Raw genomic sequence first — 25,108 nt, 5'->3', positions numbered from 1 at the left:
TGGGAAGATTAACCTGGTACAGGCTTGCCAAAAGGCTTGTGATGGCAAGTTTTTCTAAATATCCTGTAAAAAAATGTTTTATTGCTGAACATTCTTCTTCCTATGTCAAGTTCAACTTTATCAGTGTGTACAGGCATGTGTCAGGCACATGGCCACACATACTTCCAAAAATTAAACAGTAGAAATGTAGGTCCCATGGTGAAATCCACAATAATTCCCATGTTCCTTACCAGCCCAGAGAAATAAGAACATCCTCATTCCACAGACAAATGACCAAACAGTTCCCGGACCACCAGTTCTCACGGCTTCTAATTTTCAGACAAAGTTAGGAGCAGGGAGCTTTCTATCACCTCACGATGAAGGTACACAACACAGAAGTGAGTTTCCAAAGCAAGTTCTCCTGCCTCATGTACAAAGAGAAGCAGGTATGCCACAAATGGTTGTTAAAATGAACCATTTCTGGATACGCCCATAGAAGGAAGTCTTCTGGTAATGAAGACTGGGAGTTGTAATAATATTTCTAAAGGTAATGAGAAAAAATTTGATTCATATTTAAACGTAGTAATACACCATGATATAGACTTAGCTTATGTAACGTTTTGCTTGTGTTAGGCTGTTGGTGGTGATGGGAGACGCCAGTCGGCACACACTGGCGTGAGGCTTTGTAGAGGTGTCTCTCTCACGGCTGTCTGTGGTGAGAGTTTCTTGGTGTGTTGGAGGATGCGTAACAAATGTCTTGATGCTCTAATAGAGCAACATTTGATGTGTTCCATTTCAGAAGGGACATCTAGATGCATTTTCATTTCTTTCAATTGTACATATATGTTTCTTGCTGAACTTGGAGATTCAAGTAATAATTTTGAAATGTTATCTCAGAATTCACTGGTGGTTGGTCCCAGATGAGATCATCTTAAGGGAAATAGAAGTGTTTAGCAGGGATGTAGGAAAGGGACACAAGTAGGTAAATTTATTTTTCAGGGACTAAGAAAGGGTGGAGATAATTTAAGACATTGACAGATCCAGTATAAAATCAATGGCTTTATTTTCTGGTTATCAGCCCAAATTTTAACTGGCCTGAAAAATAAATAAAAACGCTCTTTCCCCAGGAAATAAAGCATGGTACCATTCTCTGACCAGACCCCAGTATGAAATCCTACACAAAGCACGCAGGGCTGCGGCTGGGTGGAGGACAGGACAGGACCGGATGGCCACTCTCACCGCAGGGGGCGTGGCTGGCACTTCTCTCCATGTCGGGGCTCAGAGCGCCTTTGGTTCCCACCAAATGGTGTCTAGACAATGTGGAGGACTTTGAAGGCAGCCACGGCCTGCTTTTCTCTCTCATGCCTGCTCTGCAGGATCTCCAGCAGTGAGATTTCAGGGAGACCTTCTTCTTTCTCGCCATGGGTTGCTTTTGTCTTTTTCTTGCTTCCCTGGTCTGTCAGATTTGGAGGTTTGGGTTTGGGGATGGTCTTTGCATATTCCAGAGCCTAGAAGCATACAGAGAAACTTTCATTGAAAATGGCAACCAAGTCTTGGATTCCTCAAGCTAAAGCTGGTCTTAGGAAATGTTTAGAATATAAATGGAGATGGTGCTGGGATGAGGGTGGAAACAAGTCAAATGGAAAATGCAAATAGTGAGATACAGTGCACAGTTTGAACAGAATTGATTAGCCACTAGACAATACATTGTGGAGAAAAAGGAGTCAGAATGATAGATAGACCCTTTGGATATCTTCTTCTTAAGACTGAATTTCCTTCATTGTTAGGAAGTAGATTTCTTACGTATTTACTTAGTTTTTGACAGTCTTATTAAAGCCACACTTGTTCTGATGAGCTATCAACAGACTTTTTTACCCAAAGAGGACTTGGGATAGCTGGAGATGGAAGACATCACTGCAATGGGTGAACCTTGTGTTTTATTGTTCCCAAGCTCTTAGAACTCCAGAAAAAGAAGTTGATTTGTTTTTTCTTCTTTAGTCTATCTATAGAAACCTAAATGCTGGGGGTGGGGGTGGGGGGTGTAGTTGAGGAGGTGGGAGGGATGGGATGGTAGGGGAAAAACAAAGCAGGAGGCAACAATGCTGGATAAGAAATGTACTCATGGGGGCTGGGAAGGTGGCTCAGTGGTAGAGCGCTTGCCTTGCATGCATGAGGCCCTGGGTTCGATTCCTCAGCACCAGATAAGCAAAAAAAAAAGAAAAAAGCCGGAAGTGGCACTGTGGCTCAAGTGGTAGAGCGCTAGCCTTGAGCTGAACAGCTGAGGGACAGTGCCCAGGCCCAGAGTTCAGGCCCCACAACTGGACCCCCCCCAAAAAAAGAAATGTACTCATTAGCTTTATCATGTAACTGTAACCCTTCTATACAGTATTTTCACAATAGAAAACTTATTTTTTTAAAAAAGAAGAGTAGAACAAAAAAAGAAGAAACCTAAATGCTGAAAAAAATTCAGTCTGTTTTTGAGGGATGTCTCATTCATGACAGAACAAGACCAGCCGGGCTGGACAGCGCTCACCTCCTGTTCCTGAGACTCTGGCTCTCAACAATGTGTATGCATGCAAACGGGACCACTACATATGATGTCTAATCTGCCTTTATGTGAGATTTATAGATACATATATTTATTATATACATATATATAATATTTTGGCAGTTGAACTCGGGGGGCCTGGGCACTGTCCCTGAGCCTCTCTGTGCTCAAGGCTAGCACTCTACCACTTGAGCCACAGTGCCACTCCTGGTTTTTTGAGTGGTTAACTGGAGATAAGTCTCATGGGGACTTTTCTGTTGGCCTGGCTTTGAACTGCGATCCTCAGATCTCAGCCTCCTGAGTAGCTAGGATCACAGGTGTGAGCTACCGATGCCCAGCTGAGTTTTATATTTTAATAAGCATTTGTCTATAGCTGAAGAAGGACTAGATAGTAAATAGAGAGTAAATAGAATAAATAGATAGAAAAAAAAGTCTAAAACATAGGGAAAGAGTCCAAACTTTTTAGTGCATAGATGAAATGTATAGTAATTTTTTTTTTTTTTTTTTGGTCAGTCATGGGGCCTGAACTCTGGGCCTGGGCGCTGTCCCTCAGCTCTTCAGCTCAAGGCTAGCACTCTACCACTTGATCCACAGCGCCACTTCTGGCCTTTTCTGTTTACATGGTGCTGAGGAATCGAACCCAGGGCCTCATGCATTCAAGGCAAACGCTCTGCCACTGAGCCACCTTCCCAGCCCTGTATAGTAATTTCTAATGGTGTACTTGTTGCCTTGATGTTCTTCCGAAAATATAATGGAATAGAGGGAAAAAGGAAAAGTGACGGATGGAAACTCAGGGGGAGGACTGAGGTCTTCAGGTCTGAGGAAGAAGATGTGCGTGGCTGCGAGGGGGGATGCGGACCCCAGCGCCGCTCATCCTGACGGAGAGACTCCCGTGCCCACCGTGGTTTGGTCAGACTGTGGCAGAGCCCTGTCTCCACAGGACATGTTTCCTTCACCTCCCCGGGTAGGGTAGATGACATCTGAGAGGAAGAACATTCTGTATTTCTTGAAATCTTAGCTTCACTAGAGAAACCTTTATGCCGCGAGCTCTGCGGGGGAGGGGGATGAACGTGAGCGGAACAGCAAGGAGACATTAATTTCCTTGAGACTTAGTGAATGACAGGGAATGGAATGGGTAGTCAATCAGGATCGCTAGTTTCTTCTAAGAAATCACGCTGTTGCTTTTATCTGTGATTTCCTACAATTCTGTACTTGGAAGAAAAGATGTGATAATGAACTTGGGGAAAACAAGCAAATTAACTTTGCAGAACAGTGTGTGTGTGTGGGGGGGCAATTCCCTCACCATCTGGTGATAGTGAGCACAGACGTGGCAGTTACTGAAATATCTCCTGCCTTCCAAATACGTGGGGTAAGAGGTGACGGCCACCTCCGGCTCGCACTGACTGATGAGACCTTCTGACCTTGTGCCGGGGGGGAGTGGGCTTGTTTTCCGTCTTCGCGGTCTGCGGTTTGGACGGAGCAGGGAATGTCTTCATGTTGTACTCCTTCACTTGCCTCGCATACTCCTTCTGCTGCACCAACTTCTGCATCTGTTCAGGGAAACACAGCTATGAGGAGTCACGGGTCCTGCTCGGCTCTCTCTGCACGCTACTTCAGCGGCTCAGGATAGTGGCCTGGCCAGGAGTGAGGTGACAGCGGCGGCCTGGCCGCCGTCCCCTGCGCTGAGGGCTGCACCCCGGGGTGTGCGCCGTGTCCCCTGAACCGAAACTAAATCCCATTCACCTCCCTTTTACTCAATTTATTTCCACGTTTGCTTGCACAGTCTGTATGCCTGAGGCAGCTGCAGTGAGAGCACATTAAAGGGGGGTCTCCTTCCGCTCGAGCAGAGCGAGGAAGAGGCTGCCCCGCTCAGGGGCTGGGGAACTTGCTCTGGAAAGGTCCGTTCTGTGGCTACTTCGGACCCACTAAGAACACTATCAGGAGAGACCCAGACCACACGAACCCACGCATCCGAGGCCACCTGCGTGTGCCGACTGTCCACTGCAGGCCCTCACGTGTAACGGAAAGGTGCGTGCATGAAAGAATACTGGCTAGGCATGATTCCTTTGCAGGAGGAATCACTTAGGGTCTGTTCAGGGAAGACAGTGACAGGGAGCTTGACGCTGAGGACCATCTTGGTTCAGTGTCGCTACAGGACAGATGGGCCGAGTCAGGCATGAAAACACCATGTGCATTTCACTCACTTTGTCTCTGACGGACTCCAGGTCGGGTCCCAGGCCTCCCAGTGTCACGTCCCTTTTCTGATAGCCTTTCAGCTTAGAACTCTGAAGGAACAAGCAGAGAAACGTCGTCGCTCAGGGCCCTGTGAGCCCACAGGTAGTCACACGCGGCCAGCACAGGCAGAGAAAGAGGAAGGGAAGCCTGGGGGCTGCATTTCCTGACTGGCCATTCTTCCAGTTCAGTGGTAATATTGATAGTGGTCGATCTGTTTGTGTGTGTGTGTGTGTGTGTGTGTGTGAGTAGTTAGCTAACACGTTCTGACTTCTCCACTTCCGTAATAAGAGAAATGGAAATTCTGAAAGTTGCAAATTAAAACTTTCAAGCTAACAATGTGCTGTGTTGCTATGCACACTTCCACGATAACATATACCTTGCCACATTGTCCATGCTGTGGGCTATGAGGGTCAACTTTGTGAAGTTTGCTAAATGAAATGACTTCTTTTAAAGAGGCAATCTGAGCACAGTGTTCCAAAAGGTCCAGCGAGGTATAATGGTGCCTTTTAGAGACATCACAAAACAGAAAAGAATCAGAAGATAGTAACTTTAAAATTTTGCTCTTGGCGGGGTGCTAGTAGCTCATGCCTGTAATCCTTGCTACTCGAGAGGCTGTGATTTGAGGATCATGGTTTGAAGCTAGCCCAGGTAGAAAAGTCTGTGAGACTCTTATCTCTAATTAACCAATAAAAAGCCAGAAGTAGAGCACCAGATGAGCAACAATAAAGGTCTTAAGTTCTAGTTCCATTTCCAGTACAGGCACAAAAAATTTTGCTCTTGATTGTTGGGGAGGGGAAAAAAAAGGTAACTTCAAGCAAAGTAAAGCAAAATAAATAACAATTCAACTGTAATCCATTCATAATACTCAAAAGAAAGTAAGCATTGAAGAGTCTTGACAAAATCCACTGAGAAATTGGTTTTGTTCAGTCAGTGTGATTTATTAGTATGGGTATTACCAAGCAATAGTGAGGAAGTTTATTAGATTATGACACTTGAGCCAAAATAGTCCACAGGAAGAAACCCTAATCCTCTGCTGATCACAGGCCAGATTAAGACACTCTCCAAATGGCAGCTTTCAGCATTAAAACTTAAGTTCAGACACACTATTTCCCATTGTGAAGACACCAAATCCTTTTACCTTTCGATGTCTTAATTAATGTGGTCCCCTTTACCGAGAGAAGGAGAAAAGACAAATACCAAGGAAATAGCTAGGAGGAGAGTAATCGTGTTAGCACGCATCTAAGTTCATGCTTGGAGTGGAGAAAGAGCCCCAGTATAGTAACACCAGTATGGTGTTCCGTTTGTGTCAAGTGCTGTTAGTGTCAAGACAGTATTGGTTGTTGTTGTTTTCAGTACTGGGGAATAAACCCAGGTCTTCTAGCTTGCTAATAAGCGATGACTCCATCCCTGTTGGTTATATTTCGTTTCTGAGCTGGGATTTTCCTAACTTTGCCCAGGCTACTCTTGAATTTCCAGTGCTCCTGCTTCTGCCTAGCGGTAGATGTGACTGCAGGTGGGCACTACCAAGCCTACTCAAGCCACCATGTTTTCACCCATTTTGAGAGCTTCTGTCCATCTACGTAGCCCTCTTCTAACATCGAAGTTGGCAAAGGGGGTCCAGATGAAAGAGGGATTCTTGGCATATTAACCGTAACTCTTGAATAAAGCTCTTACAAGCTTAAGAATGCACTTACATCTGCCTACTGTACCATCCACGACCACGTGTGTCCTCTCACAGGACATGGATGATTCCCCAGTGGTCATTCCGGTTGGCTGCCATGGTAGAGGCTCAGAAGTCAAAATCATGTGTCCCTGTTGTCCATGAACATCAGGGTTCCAGGACACCCTGAAGATAAAATCTGCAGCTGCATTTGCGATAGATTACACATCACTTTTTATGCCTTAAATCGCCCTGTTGTTTAGAATACCTAATCCAACAGGAATGCTATGGAAATAGTTTTTGAGATTCTTCAGGGAATGATGACAAGAACAAAAATAAAAGTCTGTGCATGTTCAGTACAGATGTAGTAAATGATTTTTTTGTGGCAGTACTGAGATTAGAACTCAGAGTCTTCTGCTTGCTTGACTGGTGCTCTACCACAGGAGCCATGCTTTTTGCTGGTTCTTTTGGTAATAAGAGGCTTTGAATCATGATCCTCAGGATCTCAAGCCTCCTCAGTGGCTAGGGTTACAGGCGTGAGCCACTGCTGCCTGACTTAGAAGTAGTATCTTTAGAATATTGTTGGACCCACGTTGGTTAAATCTGTGGGTGCCGAAGCTGGGGTTGTTGAGGGAGGACTTCCAGACTTGTGGCCGGGAGCTCCAGCCCGGTTGGGGTAACTGAAGGTTTGCTGAGCAGAGGGTGTGTCTTCATTCAACCAGCATGGGTTCTCCCTTTCCCTTTTTCCTTGTCTGGAAAGTAGATGGACTCATACAGCAGGAGCAGCCAAGGTGCAGCTGGCGGAGTGAGAAGGAAGGTCACGGATGCACGGAGCTGCGGGAGGCCCGGCCTGGCCAAGCGCCACCCGTGCGCCTGTGCGGCTCCATCCGATGTCTGACGCTGCTGGTCTGTGCTTCTTGCTGTGGAAGGCAATGCTTCTAACACCTCTGTCTCAGTGTCCTCATTCAAAAGGGCCACGCTGAGGCTGCCACAGGTGTGGCATAACACACCATGAGGATGAACCATTCTGTCCATGGAACTGGCTCCATTACAAAGCTGAACACCTAGGGTCAAAACTCTCCAGGGTGGGGCTGGGAAGGTGGCTCAGTGGTAGAGCGCTTGCCTTGCATGCCTGAGGCCCTGGGTTCGATTCCTCAGCACCACATAAGCAAAAAGAAAAAAGCCGGAAGTGGTGCTGTGGCTCAAGTGGTAGAGCGCTAGCCTTGAGCTGAAGAGCTGAGGGACAGCGCCCAGGCCCAGAGTTCAGGCCCCACGACCAGACCCCCCCCAAAAAACAAAAACAAACAAACAAACAAAACTCTTCAGGGCATCTGGTCTAAAGGCAACCTTTAGACTAAAATCACAAATAATAACCCTAAGGTAGACAAAACAGTGCCCATGAAGGGCATTTCAAAACCATACGTCTCTTTTAAAAGAAAAACCCAGAAGTCACCACCAAGCAAAGCCACCAGAGCAGCGGCTTCTGGTCTCTTCTGTCAGGCTGATCATACTTTTGTAAAAATTATCCATCCAAGTTATTTTATTTTTTCAATAAACATTTTAGCATTACATCCTCTTCTCTTGTAACTAAATGTTTTTTTAAATGTGATTGAAAAACAATTATTTTATTATTATGAAGGTGATGTACAGCGGGGTTACAGCCATGTGAGTCAGGTGATCCTCCCTCACCCGCTCAGTCCGCCCTCCCGTCTCCACTCACGAGTTGTGAAGTTCACGTTCATCAGTGTCCGGTGAGTTGTGAAGTTCACGTTCATCAGTGTCCGGTGAGTTGTGAAGTTCACGTTCAGCAGTGTCCGGTGAGTTGTGAAGTTCACGTTCAGCAGTGTCCGGTGAGTTGTGAAGTTCACGTTCATCAGTGTCCGGTGAGTTGTGAAGTTCACGTTCATAAGTGTCCGGTGAGTTGTGAAGTTCACGTTCAGCAGTGTCCGGTGAGTTGTGAAGTTCACGTTCAGCAGTGTCCGGTGAGTTGTGAAGTTCACGTTCAGCAGTGTCCGGTGAGTTGTGAAGTTCACGTTCATCAGTGTCCGGTGAGTTGTGAAGTTCACGTTCATCAGTGTCCGGTGAGTTGTGAAGTTCACGTTCATCAGTGTCCGGTGAGTTGTGAAGTTCACGTTCAGCAGTGTCCGGTGAGTTGTGAAGTTCACGTTCATCAGTGTCCGGTGAGTTGTGAAGTTCACGTTCATAAGTGTCCGGTGAGTTGTGAAGTTCACGTTCAGCAGTGTCCGGTGAGTTGTGAAGTTCACGTTCAGCAGTGTCCGGTGAGTTGTGAAGTTCACGTTCATCAGTGTCCGGTGAGTTGTGAAGTTCACGTTCATCAGTGTCCGGTGAGTTGTGAAGTTCACGTTCATCAGTGTCCGGTGAGTTGTGAAGTTCACGTTCATCAGTGTCCGGTGAGTTGTGAAGTTCACGTTCATCAGTGTCCGGTGAGTTGTGAAGTTCACGTTCATCAGTGTCCGGTGAGTTGTGAAGTTCACGTTCATCAGTGTCCGGTGAGTTGTGAAGTTCACGTTCATCAGTGTCTGGTGAGTTGTGAAGTTCACGTTCATCAGTGTCTGGTGAGTTGTGAAGTTCACGTTCAGCAGTGTCCGGTGAGTTGTGAAGTTCACGTTCATAAGTGTCTAGTGAGTTGTGAAGTTCACGTTCATCAGTGTCTGGTGAGTTGTGAAGTTCACGTTCATCAGTGTCTGGTGAGTTGTGAAGTTCACGTTCATCAGTGTCCGGTGAGTTGTGAAGTTCACGTTCATCAGTGTCTGGTGAACGCCACCGCTTCACTTTTCACCCTTTTCTTCTCGAGTTCTGTGCCCTGCTCCTCCCTCCCAAAGACAGACGCAGGAGTGAACCCCGCAGAGAGAAAAGGAAACAGAACCAACAACAGCTACAAAAGAGAGAACTCTTGGGTCCATTCTTGGGGTTCATTTCAATACAAATATTAGAATTGTGACTTTCTTAGAGCCCGGTGTTGTATTATCTAGTTATAGTTCAATTTCTAGCTATTTCTCTAAATGTGGAATGCTCAAGATGTTCTGGGATAAGCATTATTTGGGAGCTGCTCCGCTGATTTCTTCATGTGCCAACTACTGAGAACAAAGTGACAGGTAAGGTCCTCAGCCAGCCTTTCTCCTGGCGATGGGGCACACTGGCTCTCATCACATTTAAAAACTTGCAATCATTTTGAATAGATGAGTGAACTCAGACAACTTGCAAAAACAAATTTGTTTTTGTCTCACAATCACCAAATTATAGTCTGTTTGCCAGCATAAATCAATAATGAAAAGGAGGGGATAAAAAAAAATCAAGCCTTACTCATATCTAAGTCATAAATCCAATTTGCCAAAGATGATGAGAAAGAAATGATCAGCGCCCAGAAATCTCATCCTTAGCCTGAAGCAGCTTAACTTCTCATCATCCCACTGACTCACAAAAGACATGAATAATTGCTCATTGGTCTCTGGCCACAGTTCTCACAATTGCCTCAAATAAACACCTTGGTCAGCACAGAAAAAAACCAGAGTGAAGGGCCTAGCATCTCAGAGTGAAGGGACAGCTTGCGGCCCGAAGGCCAGCTCCGGAAGGCTCTTCTCGGGAGAAGCTGCTTCCGGCAAAGCCACATTTCTCCAGGAATAGCCCTAGCTCCTAACAGAGTTTGTTCTGGGTGACTGGAGATGAAAATCTGAACCGGCTCAAGTTTGGCTCACGTCATTGTGCGCTGCTTCTCAGCCCTCCCATTCTGTCGGAGGTCTCTCCATCTGGAGTCTTTTTAAAGACAGCATTATTACTGCATTACCAAGTTATTTATAATTCACATATGTCAAACTCACCTACTTGAGGTTGTATCATTTAATGTCTTTTGGTCCTTTTGGATATTCAGAGTGTGTAAACATTACCACGATCCGATTTATCACCCTGTAAATAGAAGCTCCAACCTCCCCCAGCTCCCAGCTCCAGGCAACCGCTAATCTACTTTCTCACTCTTCCAAAGTCCTTTCTAGTAGAGTAATCCCCACAATCGACTTTGGTGTACCTTCCTTTGGTTCTTATTACCAGACTAAAAGGTTGTAGTACCACAATGTAAAAAATAAAATAGTAATAACAACAATCATAAACCAACAGTAATCTTCCTATTATGCCTCTGAGCTCAAGGAAAATGAATTAGAAAATACAAGCATGCCCTTGCCCAAGCCCCGCCTCCCGGCCCGCCTCCCTGTCCGCATTCCGGGGGGGGGGGGGGCCCTGCATCTCTGCTGGTCTTACGTTAGCCAAGCGTCCACTGCCATCTACCCAGCCCGGTGCTGCCAGGCCCCTCTGAGCCGCCGTTTCCTCCGCTGGCTCAGCAGGCCATGGCACAGGACTGCGGACAGCAGGTTTCCACCAGTAATTAAGCACGATCCTTCTCAAGCCACACAGCCCATTTGTGCTGTCAACTTGGAACACAGCGTGCCTGGACTGAGAGGACACTGACTGCTCTGCAAAGCACTCATCTCAAGTGCAGGGCAGGGCTGAACTGGGATGTGGGGAGTGCTCAGAGCTGTTCCAGAACAGTCCTCAGATGCAGTAAGTGTGAGAAAGTTACTGAAGAACAGGAAGCAGCCCTTCACACGCTGCAGAACAGTGAGTGAAGGAAATCTGCCCGGCGGTGGCTGAACGGAACCCAAACCTGCCTCCCGCTAGCCATGCCGGGCTACGACCGCAAACACACCACTTAATGACTGCGCTCTGGTCGTGTGTGGGGAGCGGCCATCACAAGTGTGTGGGCTTTCCACTGCTCCACGCCCCTGTCTGATTTAATGGCTGGACAATGCCCAATATTCCTAAACTGGTCAGATGAGGAAAGGGCCGAGGACTATTCTCTTTCACAAATCCTCATTTTTTTTTCCTTCCTTCCTTCCTTCCTTCCTTCCTTCCTTCCTTCCTTCCTTCCTTCCTTCCTTCCTTCCTTCCTTCCTTCCTGTCTGCCTGCCTTTCCTTGCTTGCTTGCTTGCTTCCTTCCTTCCTTTTCTTTCTCTCTTTCTTCCTCTTTTTTTCTTTTTGCCAGTCCTGGAGCTCAGTCATGGAGCTTTAACTATGGGCCTAGGCACTGTCCCTAAGCTTCTTTAGCTCAAGTCTAAGCACTCTACCACTTGAGCCACAGCACCATTTCCAACTCTTTCTGTGATTAATTGGAGATAAGAGTCTCATGGACAGGGCTGGGAAGGTGGCTCAGTGGTAGAGCGCTTGCCTTGCATGCCTGAGGCCCTGGGTTCGATTCCTCAGCACCACATAAGCAAAAAGAAAAAAGCCAGAAGTGGGGCTGTGGCTCAAGTGGTAGAGCGCTAGCCTTGAGCTGAAGAGCTGAGGGACAGCGCCCAGGCCCAGAGTTCAGGCTCCACAACCGGAACCAAAAAAAAAAAAAAAAAAGAGTCTCACGGACTTTCCTGCCTGGGCTGGCTTTGAACATCGATCCTCACATCTCAGTGTCCTGAGTAACTATTGTTACAGGCGTGAGCCACTGATGCCTGGCTCAATTTTTTTCTTTTAAAAATATGGTTCAGGAGACTGCAGGATTTGAACTCATGGTGCTCTGCAAACAGCGCAGCTATCAGTCACTTTAGCTTCTGGACAGAGCACCTCTGAGTGTTTGTGGGATGTGGACTGGATTGTAACGGTCCTAACAGGAAGGCAGCAGGGGAGGGATTTTCCCAGTTGGGAAGCAGGGCCTGAAGCTCTCCCTCCTCTTCCTCACTTTCCCATGCACTTTGGGTCCTGGTAATGCACTTTCCTCAGTAAGACAGGAATTGAAATTAGTAAGAGAAGGAAGAAGGAAAAGGAATATAACAATTTATAGGGAATAAGCTAAAGTTTTAATTCATTATTTCATTTACTATCATATTGAGTCTCCAAAGAGAGTAATTCTGATGGTTCATCCATACTCGCCCAAGTCACAGAGACGGCAGGCACTGGCTGAGGTCAGCGCGCAGGAATGAGTGACTGAGCCCTGCAGACTGACCGCTGAGCTTAAAGTCTGAATGTTGCTTTTGTTTGGTTGGTTTTTTGTTTTGTTTTTCCAGTCCTGGGGCTTGAACTCAGGCCTGGGCCCTGTCCCTGAGCTTCTTTTGCTCAAGGTTAGCACTCTACCACTTGAGCCACACAGTGCCACTTTGGGCTTTTTCTGTGTATGTGGTACTGAGAAATCAAACCCAGGGCTTCATGCATGGGAGGCAAGCACTCTACCACTGAGCCACCTTCCCAGCCCAGAAAGTCCGAATGTTTAACAGAGGTCCAGAGTTGGTCAGAACCATGCAGCAAAGCTCTCTTCTGAGTGTGTGTGCCCAGGACAGTGGCGGTCTGATGGGCTGCAGGAGCACTGTGGGTGGGCACCGATGGAGCTGAGCCTCAGGGGGACAGCTACAGCACATGCTAGCAACGAAACAGCTCCTCACAGTGCCAGGACTAGACCAGGGAGGCACAGGGTGTGGAGACATGTGGTAGAGAGGAAGGTGGGACAATCTTAGAGAATCTTGTTTTTCATTCAGAGAAGCAAGACTTAATTTTGAAGGCCAGAGGAGTAAAGACCATTTGATGATTCTTTTGGTTAGTTTGTTTTGGCCTGCCGTGGGGCACTGTCCCTCAACCCTTCACGTAAGTCTAGCCCTCTACCACTGTGAGCCACAGCTCTACCTCCAGTTTTCTGGTGGTTCATTGGAGAGAAGAGACTTATGGGCTCTCTGTTTGGGCTGGCTTTGAACCAGGATCCTCAGATCTTAGCCTCCTGAGTAGCAGGATTATAGGTGTGAGCCACCGACGCCCACATGCTCTTGAATGTTCAGAATTTTGCGCCACATTGATCTCAAAGGGGAAGGAGGACAAGAAGGACTAACAGAGGGAGGAATTTGACCAAAGTATATTATATATGTTTATGGAGAAACCATAAGGAAACACCTTTGTACAATGAATGTATATGGACTAGGATGTCACTCAGTGGCAAAGCACTTGCCTAGCAAGCGCAACATCCTGGATTCAATCCCCAGTGCCAGAAAAGAAAAGGCAAAAACATCTCAAAAAACAAACAAAAAGCAATGATGCATATTAACTAAGTAAGTTAAAAAATTAAAAAAACCTCTTTTCTTCTTTGTAAAGTTGTCTGCTACGAGTATTTCATTACACTAATAAAAAAAACGTTTGGCACTAGAAGCAAGAGATCTTTCCTAAAGAGTTTTTTTTTTTTTGGTCAGTCGTGGGGCCTGAACTCTGGGCCTGGGTGCTGTCCCTCAGCTCTTCAGCTCAAGGCTAGTGCTCTACCACTTGAGCTACACAGCGCCACTTCCTGCTTATGTGGTACTGAGGAATTGAACCCAGGACCTCATGCATGCAAGACAAGCTCGCTACCACTAAGCTATCTTCCCAGCCCTCCTAAGGAGTTTTTTTTTTTTTTTTATTTGCTTTTTAACAGTGGAGAAACACACAGGACATAGAAGGTGGTGCACAAAGGTCCAGTGAGGGCAAATCTTACTACAGATAAGGAGCTCAGTATAGACTGGTGACAATTGCAGGGGAAAGTTCAGCTGCTGGCCAGCCTGGGTATTTGGCTACAGGAGCTGAGGTGAGGTGAGCACCAAGGGGCCGTTTCAGTTGTGAGGAGCCGCTGGTGGGTGTGAGGACGAGCGGCAACAGGGCTTTGAGCGACTCAACCCTATGCTCTTCTCTCTGGACAGGACAATGGGTGTGGAGGCCCAGCTTAACGTGGGGGAGGAGGGGACTGTGTGGGCAAGCTTCTCCCAGGAAGCTGGGGACGGAGGAGAATTATCATCTACTCTCCACACTGGCACTCCCTTCCCCAGATGACTTGGAAAGCAAATGGCAGCAACTACAGCTAGAAAGATGTAGCAGTGGGCATTCCTGGGCTCCCAGGGCACGCAGCGGTGGCAGCTGAATCACAAGGGCTTGGTAACCACTGCTCCTATCCCTGGGCTCTGACTCACAAGGGGTGGGGGATGCAGGTCCGTCTGTCTTGCCAAAGCAAGAATGTGAGCTGACAGAACATGACGTGTGTATTACCTTAATGCTGTTCCTTTTCCTGGGCTTCCCCGCCCTCTCCAGCTGAGACAGATAGCCTTCTGAATTGCTACGGTTGAGTTTCATCATCTGGTGCCTGTGGCTTTGTTTTGAGCTGAGCTGGGATTCACTCTCCACCCTGGGTAGGATGGGAGGGAAGGTGAGGAGGCTGGGTAGGGATCCCTTGCGGGGCTGCACCTCGGCCAGCTGCACCAGGGCCTGCTGGTGCTGATCCATGATGTGTGTGAGCCGGGAGTCCGGGGAGGCTCTGTTAGGTTCACTCTCCACGGAAGAGTGGAATTTCCTGGGGGGGAAACCATATGAGTCAATAAAACTTACACAAACAAGACTTCTAGAATACAAATAATGACGAATCAGTTTCCAAATCAAGTGAATGGCCTTCAGCATAAACTTCTCCTATCTTCAAATCTTCTTTTTCTTCCTTAGGACATTCTAATTATTCTTCTTTACAACTTTAACTTAGTGCATCCAGAACAGGGAAACACCATTTAGAAAATCCAAACATCTAAGAATGGTTTTGTTTTTTGGTTTTTGGTTTTTTTGGTGCTGGGGCTGGGGCTTGAACTCAAGAGCCTGGACGCTGTCCCTGAGCTTTGTTGCTCATGGCTAGTGCTCTACCACTTTTACCATAGCTCTACTTCTACCTGCCTGGGCTGGTTTTGAACCACAATCCTCAGATCTTAGCCTCCTGAGTAGCTAGGATTATAGGCATGAGCCACCAGCACCTGGCTTCAAATGTTGCTTTTAATTATAGCCAAATATATAGCTAAATTCTTTTTTTTTTTTTTTTTTTGTCGGTCGTAGGGCTTGAACTCTGGGCCTGGGCGCTGTCCCTCAGCTCTTCAGCTCAAGGCGAGCGCTCTACCACTTGAGCTATGGCGCCACTTCTGGTTTTCTGGTGGTTTATTGGAGATAGGAGTCTCACGGTCTCTCCTGCCCGGGCTGGCTTTGAACCGCGATCCTCAGATCTCAGCCTCCTGAGTAGCTAGGATTACAGGCGTGAGCCACCGTGCCCGGCTATAGCTAAATTCTTAAGAGAAGCAAAAAATCTCTAGGGATGAAAATCAACCTGGAACTAAAGCCAAAGCGGCTTTTGTTTTAGCTGCAGCTATGACTTTCCTTGGGGGAAGTCTGGCTCTAAGACTGTGAGGTTTAAGTTAACGCTGGCCCAGGACATGGGAGACTGTGGCTTTACGTGTGGCAGGGGATCTGACTGAGATCCATGGATGAGGATGACCACCCTTCAAGGGCAAATCCTCAGTATAATAATGGATTAAGAAAATGCATTCACCTGCTTCTAGCAACAGCAGAGCAAGTCTAACTTGGTCTTTGCTTTGAATTTCCATACAATTATGGAAGTCCAACCAAGAAATTAAGGTTAAAATGACCTGGATGAGGATCTGTAGCCATGAGAAAGAAGCAAGCATACTATCCAATGGGAAAAGCAAATGCCAATTTTTCTGAACTTATAACAGTCAGGATCTAGGAATCACAGAGGAGTGTCAAGTAGAACTGAAAATATCATGCCTGCATATCGTATAGTGAAGCTTCCAGACAACAACAAAAATACACAGATGGATGAAATAGAAGAGAAAAACAGAGAGGAATAATGTGCCCCAAATTGTTTTCAAGATGACAAGTGAAACACTGCTTAACAAAACAAACACGAGAAAATGCCAGTGAACTCTAATGGGTACTTGTGGGGTGAGCAGGCAGAATGGATTCCTGTCTGAAAGGGGACATCTATGTCAGTCGAAAAGCAGTTGAAAGTCTGTTTAGGAAGTGGGGAAATCTACCTATTTTCTTCCCCATTTTGTACAATGAGGTACGTGTCTCTTCTCCACCTCCACAGTACCCTGGGGACTTGTATCCTAGGGAAGGTATAGAAATCATCGGACCACATGAAGATGATGATCCCGAACAGACAAGAGGCGCTTCCTACACAAACTGAACTTCAACAAAGCTTGACTCTCAGCACCCAGTGAGATGGCCAGTCCCTCCCACGTAATTACGAACAGGAACTCAAGTGCCAGATGAGTGAGACCAGCCTCACAGAGGAAATAGGAAAGCAAGTGAAGGGAAACTGAACACACCACCACCAACAATAACTTGAGGAAAGAGAACCTAAATAGGAAATCAAAGATACTTAACCATGATCACCATGGCCCTCACTCTCCATTCTCACTTACTGAGATGTAAGATGCTGAGAAGAAATGATGTCACATCCATGGCAAAAGGAATATTCAGAAAAATCACAGAAGCAAAAAAAAAATGCTCTTGGAAATAAATTTAAACAAAGAGCAGTAGAAAGGTTGGATACAAAATCTCACAGAAAGTAGGACAAAATCACAAAGGAATAAAGAACAAGAGAGAAAAAAAATCATAAGAACAGTCCTAGAAGAAAGAACACATGTGAATAACAGGAGGTTTGAGAAAAGGCAGACAGACAAGATGGCTGGAAGCCAGAAGCCAGGAGACGATTCAAGACAGTTTCCCAGAAATGAAGGATGCATATTCCCAGGTTAAAAGGCTCAGCACAACCTACGAAAACAGACCCACACGAAGGCACACTGTGGTATCTCCTCATTTTGTTGGAGAAAAAGAAAAGACCCTACAGCTTCAGAAACAAAAAAGGGCCTTGTACAAAGGATGCAGAAAGAGGAAGCCTCTGACTTAACAAGGATAGAAGGGTAGCAAGGACGGAAGTCGGAGGGAAAAGATTTCCAGGCTAGAATTCGGCAATAGTTGGTCAGCTGTCGGTCAGGGGCCACGTCCAGTCATGCAGTGTCTCAAAACAGTCTTCCTCCCGTTGGTGGGATGTTCTCTACCAAGATGAGAGAGGGGATGAAGGGGTGGAGGGGAGGTGGGGCGGAGAAGGGAACTTGCATGGTGGAATGAAGGTCAACCCCGGGCAACCATGAGCAGGAACACAGCAGGTCGAGGACCGCCTGCTGCCCCACCTCTGCCATTATGCCTTGCTTCCAGTCTGAGGAAGTGTGAGTGTCTGGAAAAGGGAGTCCTCAGACCGGCTGCGGAGTGGGTCTAGCAAGAGGAAGACACGAAAGGTCTTCGTAAGAAAGAAGAGCCTGGGGTTTTTGTCCTGGTGAAATGCTGTACTCAGAGGCCACTGGGAAATATGGGGTAAAAATAGCCACAAGTACAAAAAGAAAAAAAATAGCAAGGCAATCTAAACTTTTGGGAAATAATAATAAAGCACAGCTATAGTCTTCAATGCTAGAGTATGAATTATGGTTGCATTGACATGATCATAAAAGTAACTGAGTAGTGTTCTTTTTTTCAATGGAAACCTACCTATGACTTTTGGAGGATTAATGGCTGCGGTGACGGTGAGGGAGAGGAGGTAAATTTTCATCTTCCTAGACTAGGAAGTCAATAAAATAGCTAACACTGATGCAGCAAAATACTGCAGCAGACCAATATAACCAAGAATCATAACAAATACAGAAAAATGTAAAAATGCCAAAAAAGAGGTTGTTGCAACCCAGAATTCCTTTTATTTTTAGGTTGGAAACTGGAATTTGAATTCAGTACCTGGCCCTTTGGCTCACTGGATGGTGCTCTACCAACTGAGCCATGCCTCCAACCCCCTACTCAGAATCCTTATGCCAACAGATTATTATTCATAATCAAGGCTTGTGGGATATATATATATATACATACATACATATACATATATATATATATATATATATATATATACCAACACCTTAATTGAAAAAATAAATTAAAAACAAGAAAGATAGCATATACAATATTAAAAATGAAAGCATGATTACAGAGCTTGAATAATACAAAAGTATATGTAGATACTGTGAAAAGTTTTATGACAGTACATTTTAAAACAGCAAAATGTTAATTTCTTTCCTAATAAGTATAATTTATCAGACTGACGAAAAAACAGACTGGGAAGACTTAGAATCCTAGTGATTCCCTGGTTATTTTGGAGATGGAATTGAGTCAATTTTTGCTGCCTGCACTGGCCTCAAATTGAGATCCTCCATATCTCAACCTCCCCAGAAACTAGGACCACAGGTGTGAGCCACCAGCGCCTGGTTTTCTACTGAACTTTAAGTAAGATCTAACTGCAGCTGTCTATGAAGTGCCCCAGAGGATGTAAAAAGAGGGCAGTCCTCAATTCACTTCCCAGGGTGGATGTAGGCCTGAATAACATCCAGACAAAGCTGGTGACAGCCAGGAAAACACAAGCCTTTCGCAAAGGTCCCCAGAAGTGGTTTTATTTTTTTTTTAATTATTATTTTTTGGGTCCGGTCGTGGGGCCTGAACTCTGGGCCTGGGCACTGTCCCTCAGCTCTTCAGCTCAAGGCTAGCGCTCTACCACTTGAGCTGCAGCGCCACTTCCAGCTTTTTTCTTTTTGCTTATGTGGTGCTGAGTAATCGAACCCAGGGCCTCATGCATGCAAGGCAAGCACTCTACCACTGAGCCACCTTCCCAGTCCCCGGAAGTGGTTTTAAAAATAACTTCCTTTTCCCTGTCTATAGAGGTAGAGGCAATATGTCTACAATGCAGGTCTCCTGGATAATTTAGAAACTAGAGAGGAGGAATTACAATCACCTTACTCTCCCTGGCCAGATGACATGATTGGTATCTTAGCAGAGCTCATAATTGTTGAACAGAATCTTGCACCTTACTGGTTTCTTTTTATAGACACTCTTTCTTGTTATCATAATTTGTAGTGGTTATATGACATTAAATATCGTAATTTACCCAGACCTTTCCCCACTGTTAGATTTCTAGGTCCTGTCTGGAAATGACTTTTTTTATGAATGCATTTCTTCTATACTTTGGGTTATTTTCTTAGGCTAGGCCGTGACAGTGTTGGAGATAATTGGTTCTCTCCATTCATTACATCCTTGCAGCACATTGGATTCCATGTCCTTCTCTCCCTCTGGTTGCTAGTTTAACTACAGCAGGAAAAGGAGAGAGGACAGGGAAGAAGAAAAGAAACACATTAAGAGTGGTCTCCATTAGTCAGATGAGAGCCTTACATTGGATTTTCCCTTGCAGCTGACCATACCCAGTGTCTCCTCCATTTCCTTCTCCCTCTCCTGTCTTTCTCCTCGGGGAAACCAGCTGAGCAAAAGGAATTCTTACCATAACATTTCTAAGTTCTTATATTTCATCTCTGGGGAAGGCTGTTTGGGTGCTTTCTTATGCTTTGTCGGCCTGTGGACGTTCGTGTCATGAACAGCTGAAGGCCCTTTCTGGCTTAGGGGCCCGTGTCTCTTAGACAGTTCACTAAGGTTGTTCAGATCCATAGCAGCAAGAGTGTAGCTGGGTAGCTGTTGGTAGGAAAATCTTTTCTTTTCCTCATGTCTGAGTCCTCTTTCTCTATCAAGGTTCAGCATGGAGTGATAGCCAGTAGAGTTTTTATGTAACACCTTGTCAAAAGCCTGACTTGGTGGAACAAAGATGTTGGAAGTGACTCTGGGGTTCTGGCCCCTAAGTGCCCTCCTGTCTGGTAGGTCGCTGTCTGGGTGTTGCTGCTGCCAGGGGGCGCTCTGGTTTCCGTGACTGACCCTGAGCTCCTCTTCCCTGAAAGGAGGCAGGAGGCCCTGGCGTTTGCGCTCCTTGCGAAGCTTGGGTCTGGCTGGCCTTCCCCAGGGCTGTTGTCCCTCGGTTGTTTCAGAGGACTGACCTCTTGGGACGCTGCTGGACTGTTGAGACCAGCGTTCCTGGTAATCCTGCAAAGATATGATGGTTATACATTAGTGTTTTCTTTATTTTCAATTGTGAGTTGAAGCTAGAAAGGTGATCAAGGACTTGAATGCTACGGAAGCCCTTTCCTCACTCCAGACACGTGGGGGAAGTCTCGGTGAAAGGCTTTAGATTGTGAGCTTAGAAAGAGGTGGCGAGCTCCAACTTGCTTTGTGTTAAAGACAAACCTTTTTACCATCTGGAAGGGGAAGCGGCACCACATGGCAGGTGGGGCAGAGGCCAGCTTCACCTCCAAGGTGGTACACAGGAAAAGGGACCAAAGATCCACCTCAGAGCACACAATCTTACTTTAACTAAATTGCTATTAAAAAAAAAAAACCCTAACCAGAAAACATTGATGAATTGCTTTCCCAACCAAGTACAAGTTTAATATGAAATACAGTTCAGAGCACCAGCTCTTCCTGCTCATACAGGTTAGAAGCTAGGGATGACCTCTTCACCAGAGGAAACAAATTAGATTTTATTCAGCAGATCCTGAGAGAGCCAGAGCTGTGATAGACATCACAAAACCAAAGGGCTGTTTTCCTTCTGCTCCTTAATACAGCCTGGACTGAAGGCAATCAAAAGGTGGGGGGGGGGGGGGCGAGGGGGAAGATTTCAATTTCAGAGCAGTCTTTATGCTTTTCAGAGTCTAGTAACAACAAGATGTACTCCCTGTATAATAGATACACGATGTAACTATCTTGTGCTAGAGCCATTTAGGAATATTTTCCAAGGAAAAAGCACACTCATTACTTTGTGAAAACCTGGCTGAGTTAAGAGGCTTTTGGAAAGAATGATTAAGTGCTTACTGAAAACAGTGACATATGCATCAATAATGGCAAAGTATTTCTCCTTTTCTAAGCTCACAGATTACAAAAAAATAAATAAAGATAAAACCTTCCTACATCCAGTATCTATGCAACATTAATTGAAAAATGCAACAATTAGCTAGATCACTGGAGAGAAAAATACCTGGAAGTGAATGAGGTATGTTTGTTTCACCCTGTTATGAAGGACCTTAGGAAAAAGTATCAGCTTTTATTTTGCTTTTTTTCTGATGTGATCCCCAAGCTGCATTGTATTCCTACATAATGGGAAGTGCTATTCTATTTCTAATGAAACCGCATTATAATAAGGTTGAGGGTGTTGAAATTAAAACAGAAATGGTTTAGTATTCCTTGTTTCAGACTTTTAAGTAAAGCATCACTTCTAATTTGAAAGGTAGACTATGTTCTCTCTGGAATTTGGATTTTCTGGGGCTACGGAGGCCATGCCAAGATTAGTTTTGCTCAACTTTTATTTTTTTTACTTTGCTCTGAAAAAAATAATCTTTCTTGTCTGGGTACCGTGGTGCCCATCGGTAGGTAATCTCAGCTATTTAGAGAGTAGATATAGAGAGGATCAGGGTTTGAGGCCAGCCTGGGAAAGGTTAATGAGAGCCTATCCTGATCAACAAGTGGGCATGATGGGCCAGCCTGCCAGCACAGCCACAGGGTTAGACAAGAGGATCACGGTCAGGGCTGGGCCAGGCAAAAAGCTGAGACGCTATCTGAGTTCACACTCCACTCCTGCCAAAATAGTCCCCCTCAAAAACAAAAACAAGCCAACAAAGCAAAGCAACAACAACAAAACTTGTCTATCCTGAGGTAAGAAAAGGTTCTTTGTTCCATGCAGTATATTGAGTTGGGCCTGAAGCCTCCCCCTTTGGAGGAAAGGGGGAAGAAATTGCTCTCTGCCTGGCTGCTGTTACTGAGCAGGAAGGTCAAGCGAGTGTGCCCTTTGCTATAACCTGCGACCGCGATCAGTGCTGACAAGGTCATCCCCCTCAGTCCCACCATTAACTCTTGGCAGAAAAAAAGTGACACGGCACATTTTCTGCTGACTGATCTTCCTCGTTTACTCTCCTCTTCCTCACCAAAGAAAGAAGAAACAAATCCGAAGTCCTGGGTTAGCACTTGATTTCCGCTGTGTCCTTACCTCTGCTTCCCAACAATTGTGTTCACAATGGCCCTCACAGGGGGCTTTGTCAACAGGGCAAGGACTCATCATTTGATGAAACTTCAATTGTCTCAAGTGTTAAATCCGCCATTCACCCAAACCCGAGTGCCTGGAGATGGCATTTCAGTCCCCAGAAAGGACATTTATGGGGCTTGATGTGATTTCTCTCACCTTGCAGGCAGCCTACTTGAGATCTGTGGTTTATGGAAGATTTATTACCCTACAATTGAGGCCTCAGGTGTCACGCTTTAGGTGGCAAGATCTGAGTTCCCAGAAGTTAATATACAAAGCCATTCTCAGGCTGTTTAATCTCCTGCATCAGCACTGAAATCCGCTATTTCATCCTGCTCTCGCTGGGGTTCTTTTGTTACCCACACTGCTTAATGGCAATAGGTTTTCACGTCACATGCGGTGTGTTAGCCCTGGGGAGTCTTCGTGCCTAATGCTGGGATGACAATTTCTCAGCAAGGCCCGTCCTTAGTCATTAATGTTCATTCATACTGCGCCATCCAAGGATGTCTGCGCCATCCCTGTGAAAGGTAGGGGCTGGCTGCTTCTCTCTTGCAGCTCTCCTGCTTACAAATCACAAGCCCAAGGCAGACTTCACGCTCTGATCCCAAGCAGGCGCTCCCTGGCTTCAACACAAAAGCCACCTTGCTTTCAGCTACCCAGACTTGGCCCTGAGCTCCAGGGTCAGCTCCGATAGGAAGACGTTTCTGTTGCACTTTCTTTGCTTTCTTTCTTTCCTTCCTTCCTTCCTTCCTTCCTTTCCCTTCCTTCCTTCCTTCCTTCCTTCCTTCCTTCCTTCCTTCCTTCCTTCCTTCCTTCCTTCCTTCCTTCCTTCCTTCCTTCCTTCCCTCCCTCTCTCCCTCCTCCCTTCCTTCCTTCCTCTCTTTCTCTCTCTCTCCCTCTTTCTTTCTTTCCTTCCCCCCCCCCCCCCCCCCGCTAAACAGCTCACTGACAATTAAAAACGAGTCTGTTGAACTTGGGTTGTAAACTGCATCCTATGATATTAGGAAAATGTGGAGTACGGCTCTATTTTCTGCTGTTGGTATGATGAATTGGAGCAGCATGGGCACTGGGAGACTCACATCACAAATGATCATCTGTTTAAGGTTTTGTCTTCCCAATGTTGCTAGGCTGGAACCCAGTGCCTTTTCCCTGCTGGTTCGTACCACTCAGTTACACGCTCATTACCATTCCCAATATTTTAAGAGAGAAGATGTGTAGGTTTTTTAATTGCACCTGGCCTATTTTCTCTCTTCCCTCCTCTAGTTATAGTTTCTCTTTCTTTTGTTAAATATATATTTTTATCGTAAAGATACTGTAGAGAGAGGGGTTACAGTTACGTGAGTAAGGTAATGAGTACATTTCCTATCAAGCACTATTACCCCCTCCTTTGTTTTTCCCCTACTATCCCTTCCCTCCCCACCTCTCCCCAACTCTCCGCCCTTCCCCCTCCCCCCCCTGCAAGCTATAAAGTTCGTTTTCAACATAGTGTCTTGTACATCTCATTGTTACAATGGGTCCACCTGTATTCTGTCTAGCATGTAAATGTGCTAATCTCTCCTCTGAAAAAGGAGAATGGGACTCTCCCTTAGTCCCATTCACAGAGCTGTTTTTCTCACAGGTAGGCAAGGTGGATTATGCCATCCACCAGTGCACACTTTGCTAATGGCTTCTTCCAGGGCACCAGGTAAAAACGGAATCAGGAAAGGGAACCATTCCTGGGGCCTCTGTGTTGCTGTGTTTTATGTAAAATGACTTTAAATGTCCTGTGCTGTTTTGTCTTCATTCAGGAGAGTTACAGCCATGATACTCAGTATGCCTGGACAACAGAAAGCATTCTCTTACCTTTCTTCTTATTTTGTTCCATTTTAGTGACATTTAAGAGAGCTCTGGGTCACAACATGTTTCAAACGGGCATTCTATGATCATTTAAATGGTTTAGGAATACAGGGCCATAGAATCATAAGATTTAGCAACTGTAATTGACCTTGAAGGTCATTTAGACCAACTCTTTTTTTCATAACAAGGAAACTTAAGGCTTATAGGTGAAGTTGCCATTTGCCAAGGTTATGCACCAAGTGCATGGCAGGTGGAGCCCCAGCATTCTCCTTATGACCTGGTCCAGTGCCCAGAATGCGAGACATGCCTTAAAGTGCTCTCTGCCATGCCCCAGCTCTGTATCCCATGTGCTATCAGATCCTGCCCTCCACAGCCCTGTGCCAGGAGAGTTCACTCTACCTTGTCGGCTCCAGGTATCCCTGGCCTCAGCATTTAGGAAGCTCTAAAGAACGCTATTAATTAATTTAATAATTTAATTAATTAAATGTTCAAGTGTGAGGGCAGCCTGGTGGCCTCTGGGGACAAAGGAAATGATTTAGGGTATTTCCAGATTTTTCCAGTTTCTTGTTGCCGTGTATATGATTTGAGCAGATGACGCCAACAGCTCTACAGGCTTGGTGGCTTTCATGATCTTATCCTTTCTAAATAAGGAAGAAATCTGAAGCAGGACTGACTCCACAAAACCCCCACACCCCGGCTCAGGAACTACGTCAGCTGCTACAGGCTTTTACTGTTGGTTAGTTTTCCTAGAGAAACGATTTCAGAAATGTTCCCCTCAATATTACGATGATGATTTCAGAGCAGTAAACCATAGAGGGAAAGGGTGCTGCCAGCTGAGCAGCTTTTGTGTTCTGCCAGTGAGGGTTCAGCCGGGCTCTGGGGACCCCCTGCTGGGGAAGGTGGGCCCCATCATGGAGAGTGGCTGACAGCTCTGACAAGGACAGCCCTGTGGGCACCCTGGAGCTGAGGTTCGCCTTTCCCTGTGTGTCCCCAGGCCTTCCTTCTGGGAGAGGTTTGCAGTCGGTGTGGC

The 25,108-nt window shown here is 45.9% G+C and overlaps 1 protein-coding gene across 1 annotated transcript in view; it reads right to left on the bottom strand.

Annotated features, from left to right (window-relative positions):
• Window positions 1-1,018: 1,018 nt before the first annotated feature.
• Window positions 1,019-25,108, bottom strand: part of Jhy (junctional cadherin complex regulator) — a 48,390-nt gene continuing 24,300 nt past the window's right edge. Inside the window, exons 5-9 of the mRNA XM_042682817.1 lie at window positions 19,627-20,216; window positions 14,475-14,775; window positions 4,732-4,812; window positions 3,949-4,077; window positions 1,019-1,487 (exon numbers count right to left, since the gene is read on the bottom strand). Coding sequence (XP_042538751.1) covers window positions 1,290-1,487; window positions 3,949-4,077; window positions 4,732-4,812; window positions 14,475-14,775; window positions 19,627-20,216 — 1,299 coding nt within the window. The 3' untranslated portion in view covers window positions 1,019-1,289. The remainder of the gene's footprint in view (window positions 1,488-3,948; window positions 4,078-4,731; window positions 4,813-14,474; window positions 14,776-19,626; window positions 20,217-25,108) is intronic.

Source organism: Dipodomys spectabilis, unplaced genomic scaffold (assembly GCF_019054845.1).
Source record: "Dipodomys spectabilis isolate Male_0828 unplaced genomic scaffold, ASM1905484v1 ptg000076l, whole genome shotgun sequence".
Lineage (NCBI taxonomy): Eukaryota > Metazoa > Chordata > Mammalia > Rodentia > Heteromyidae > Dipodomys > Dipodomys spectabilis.
The sequence above is the reverse complement of the archived record's forward strand: the minus strand, read 5'-3'. Positions and strand labels throughout refer to the sequence as shown.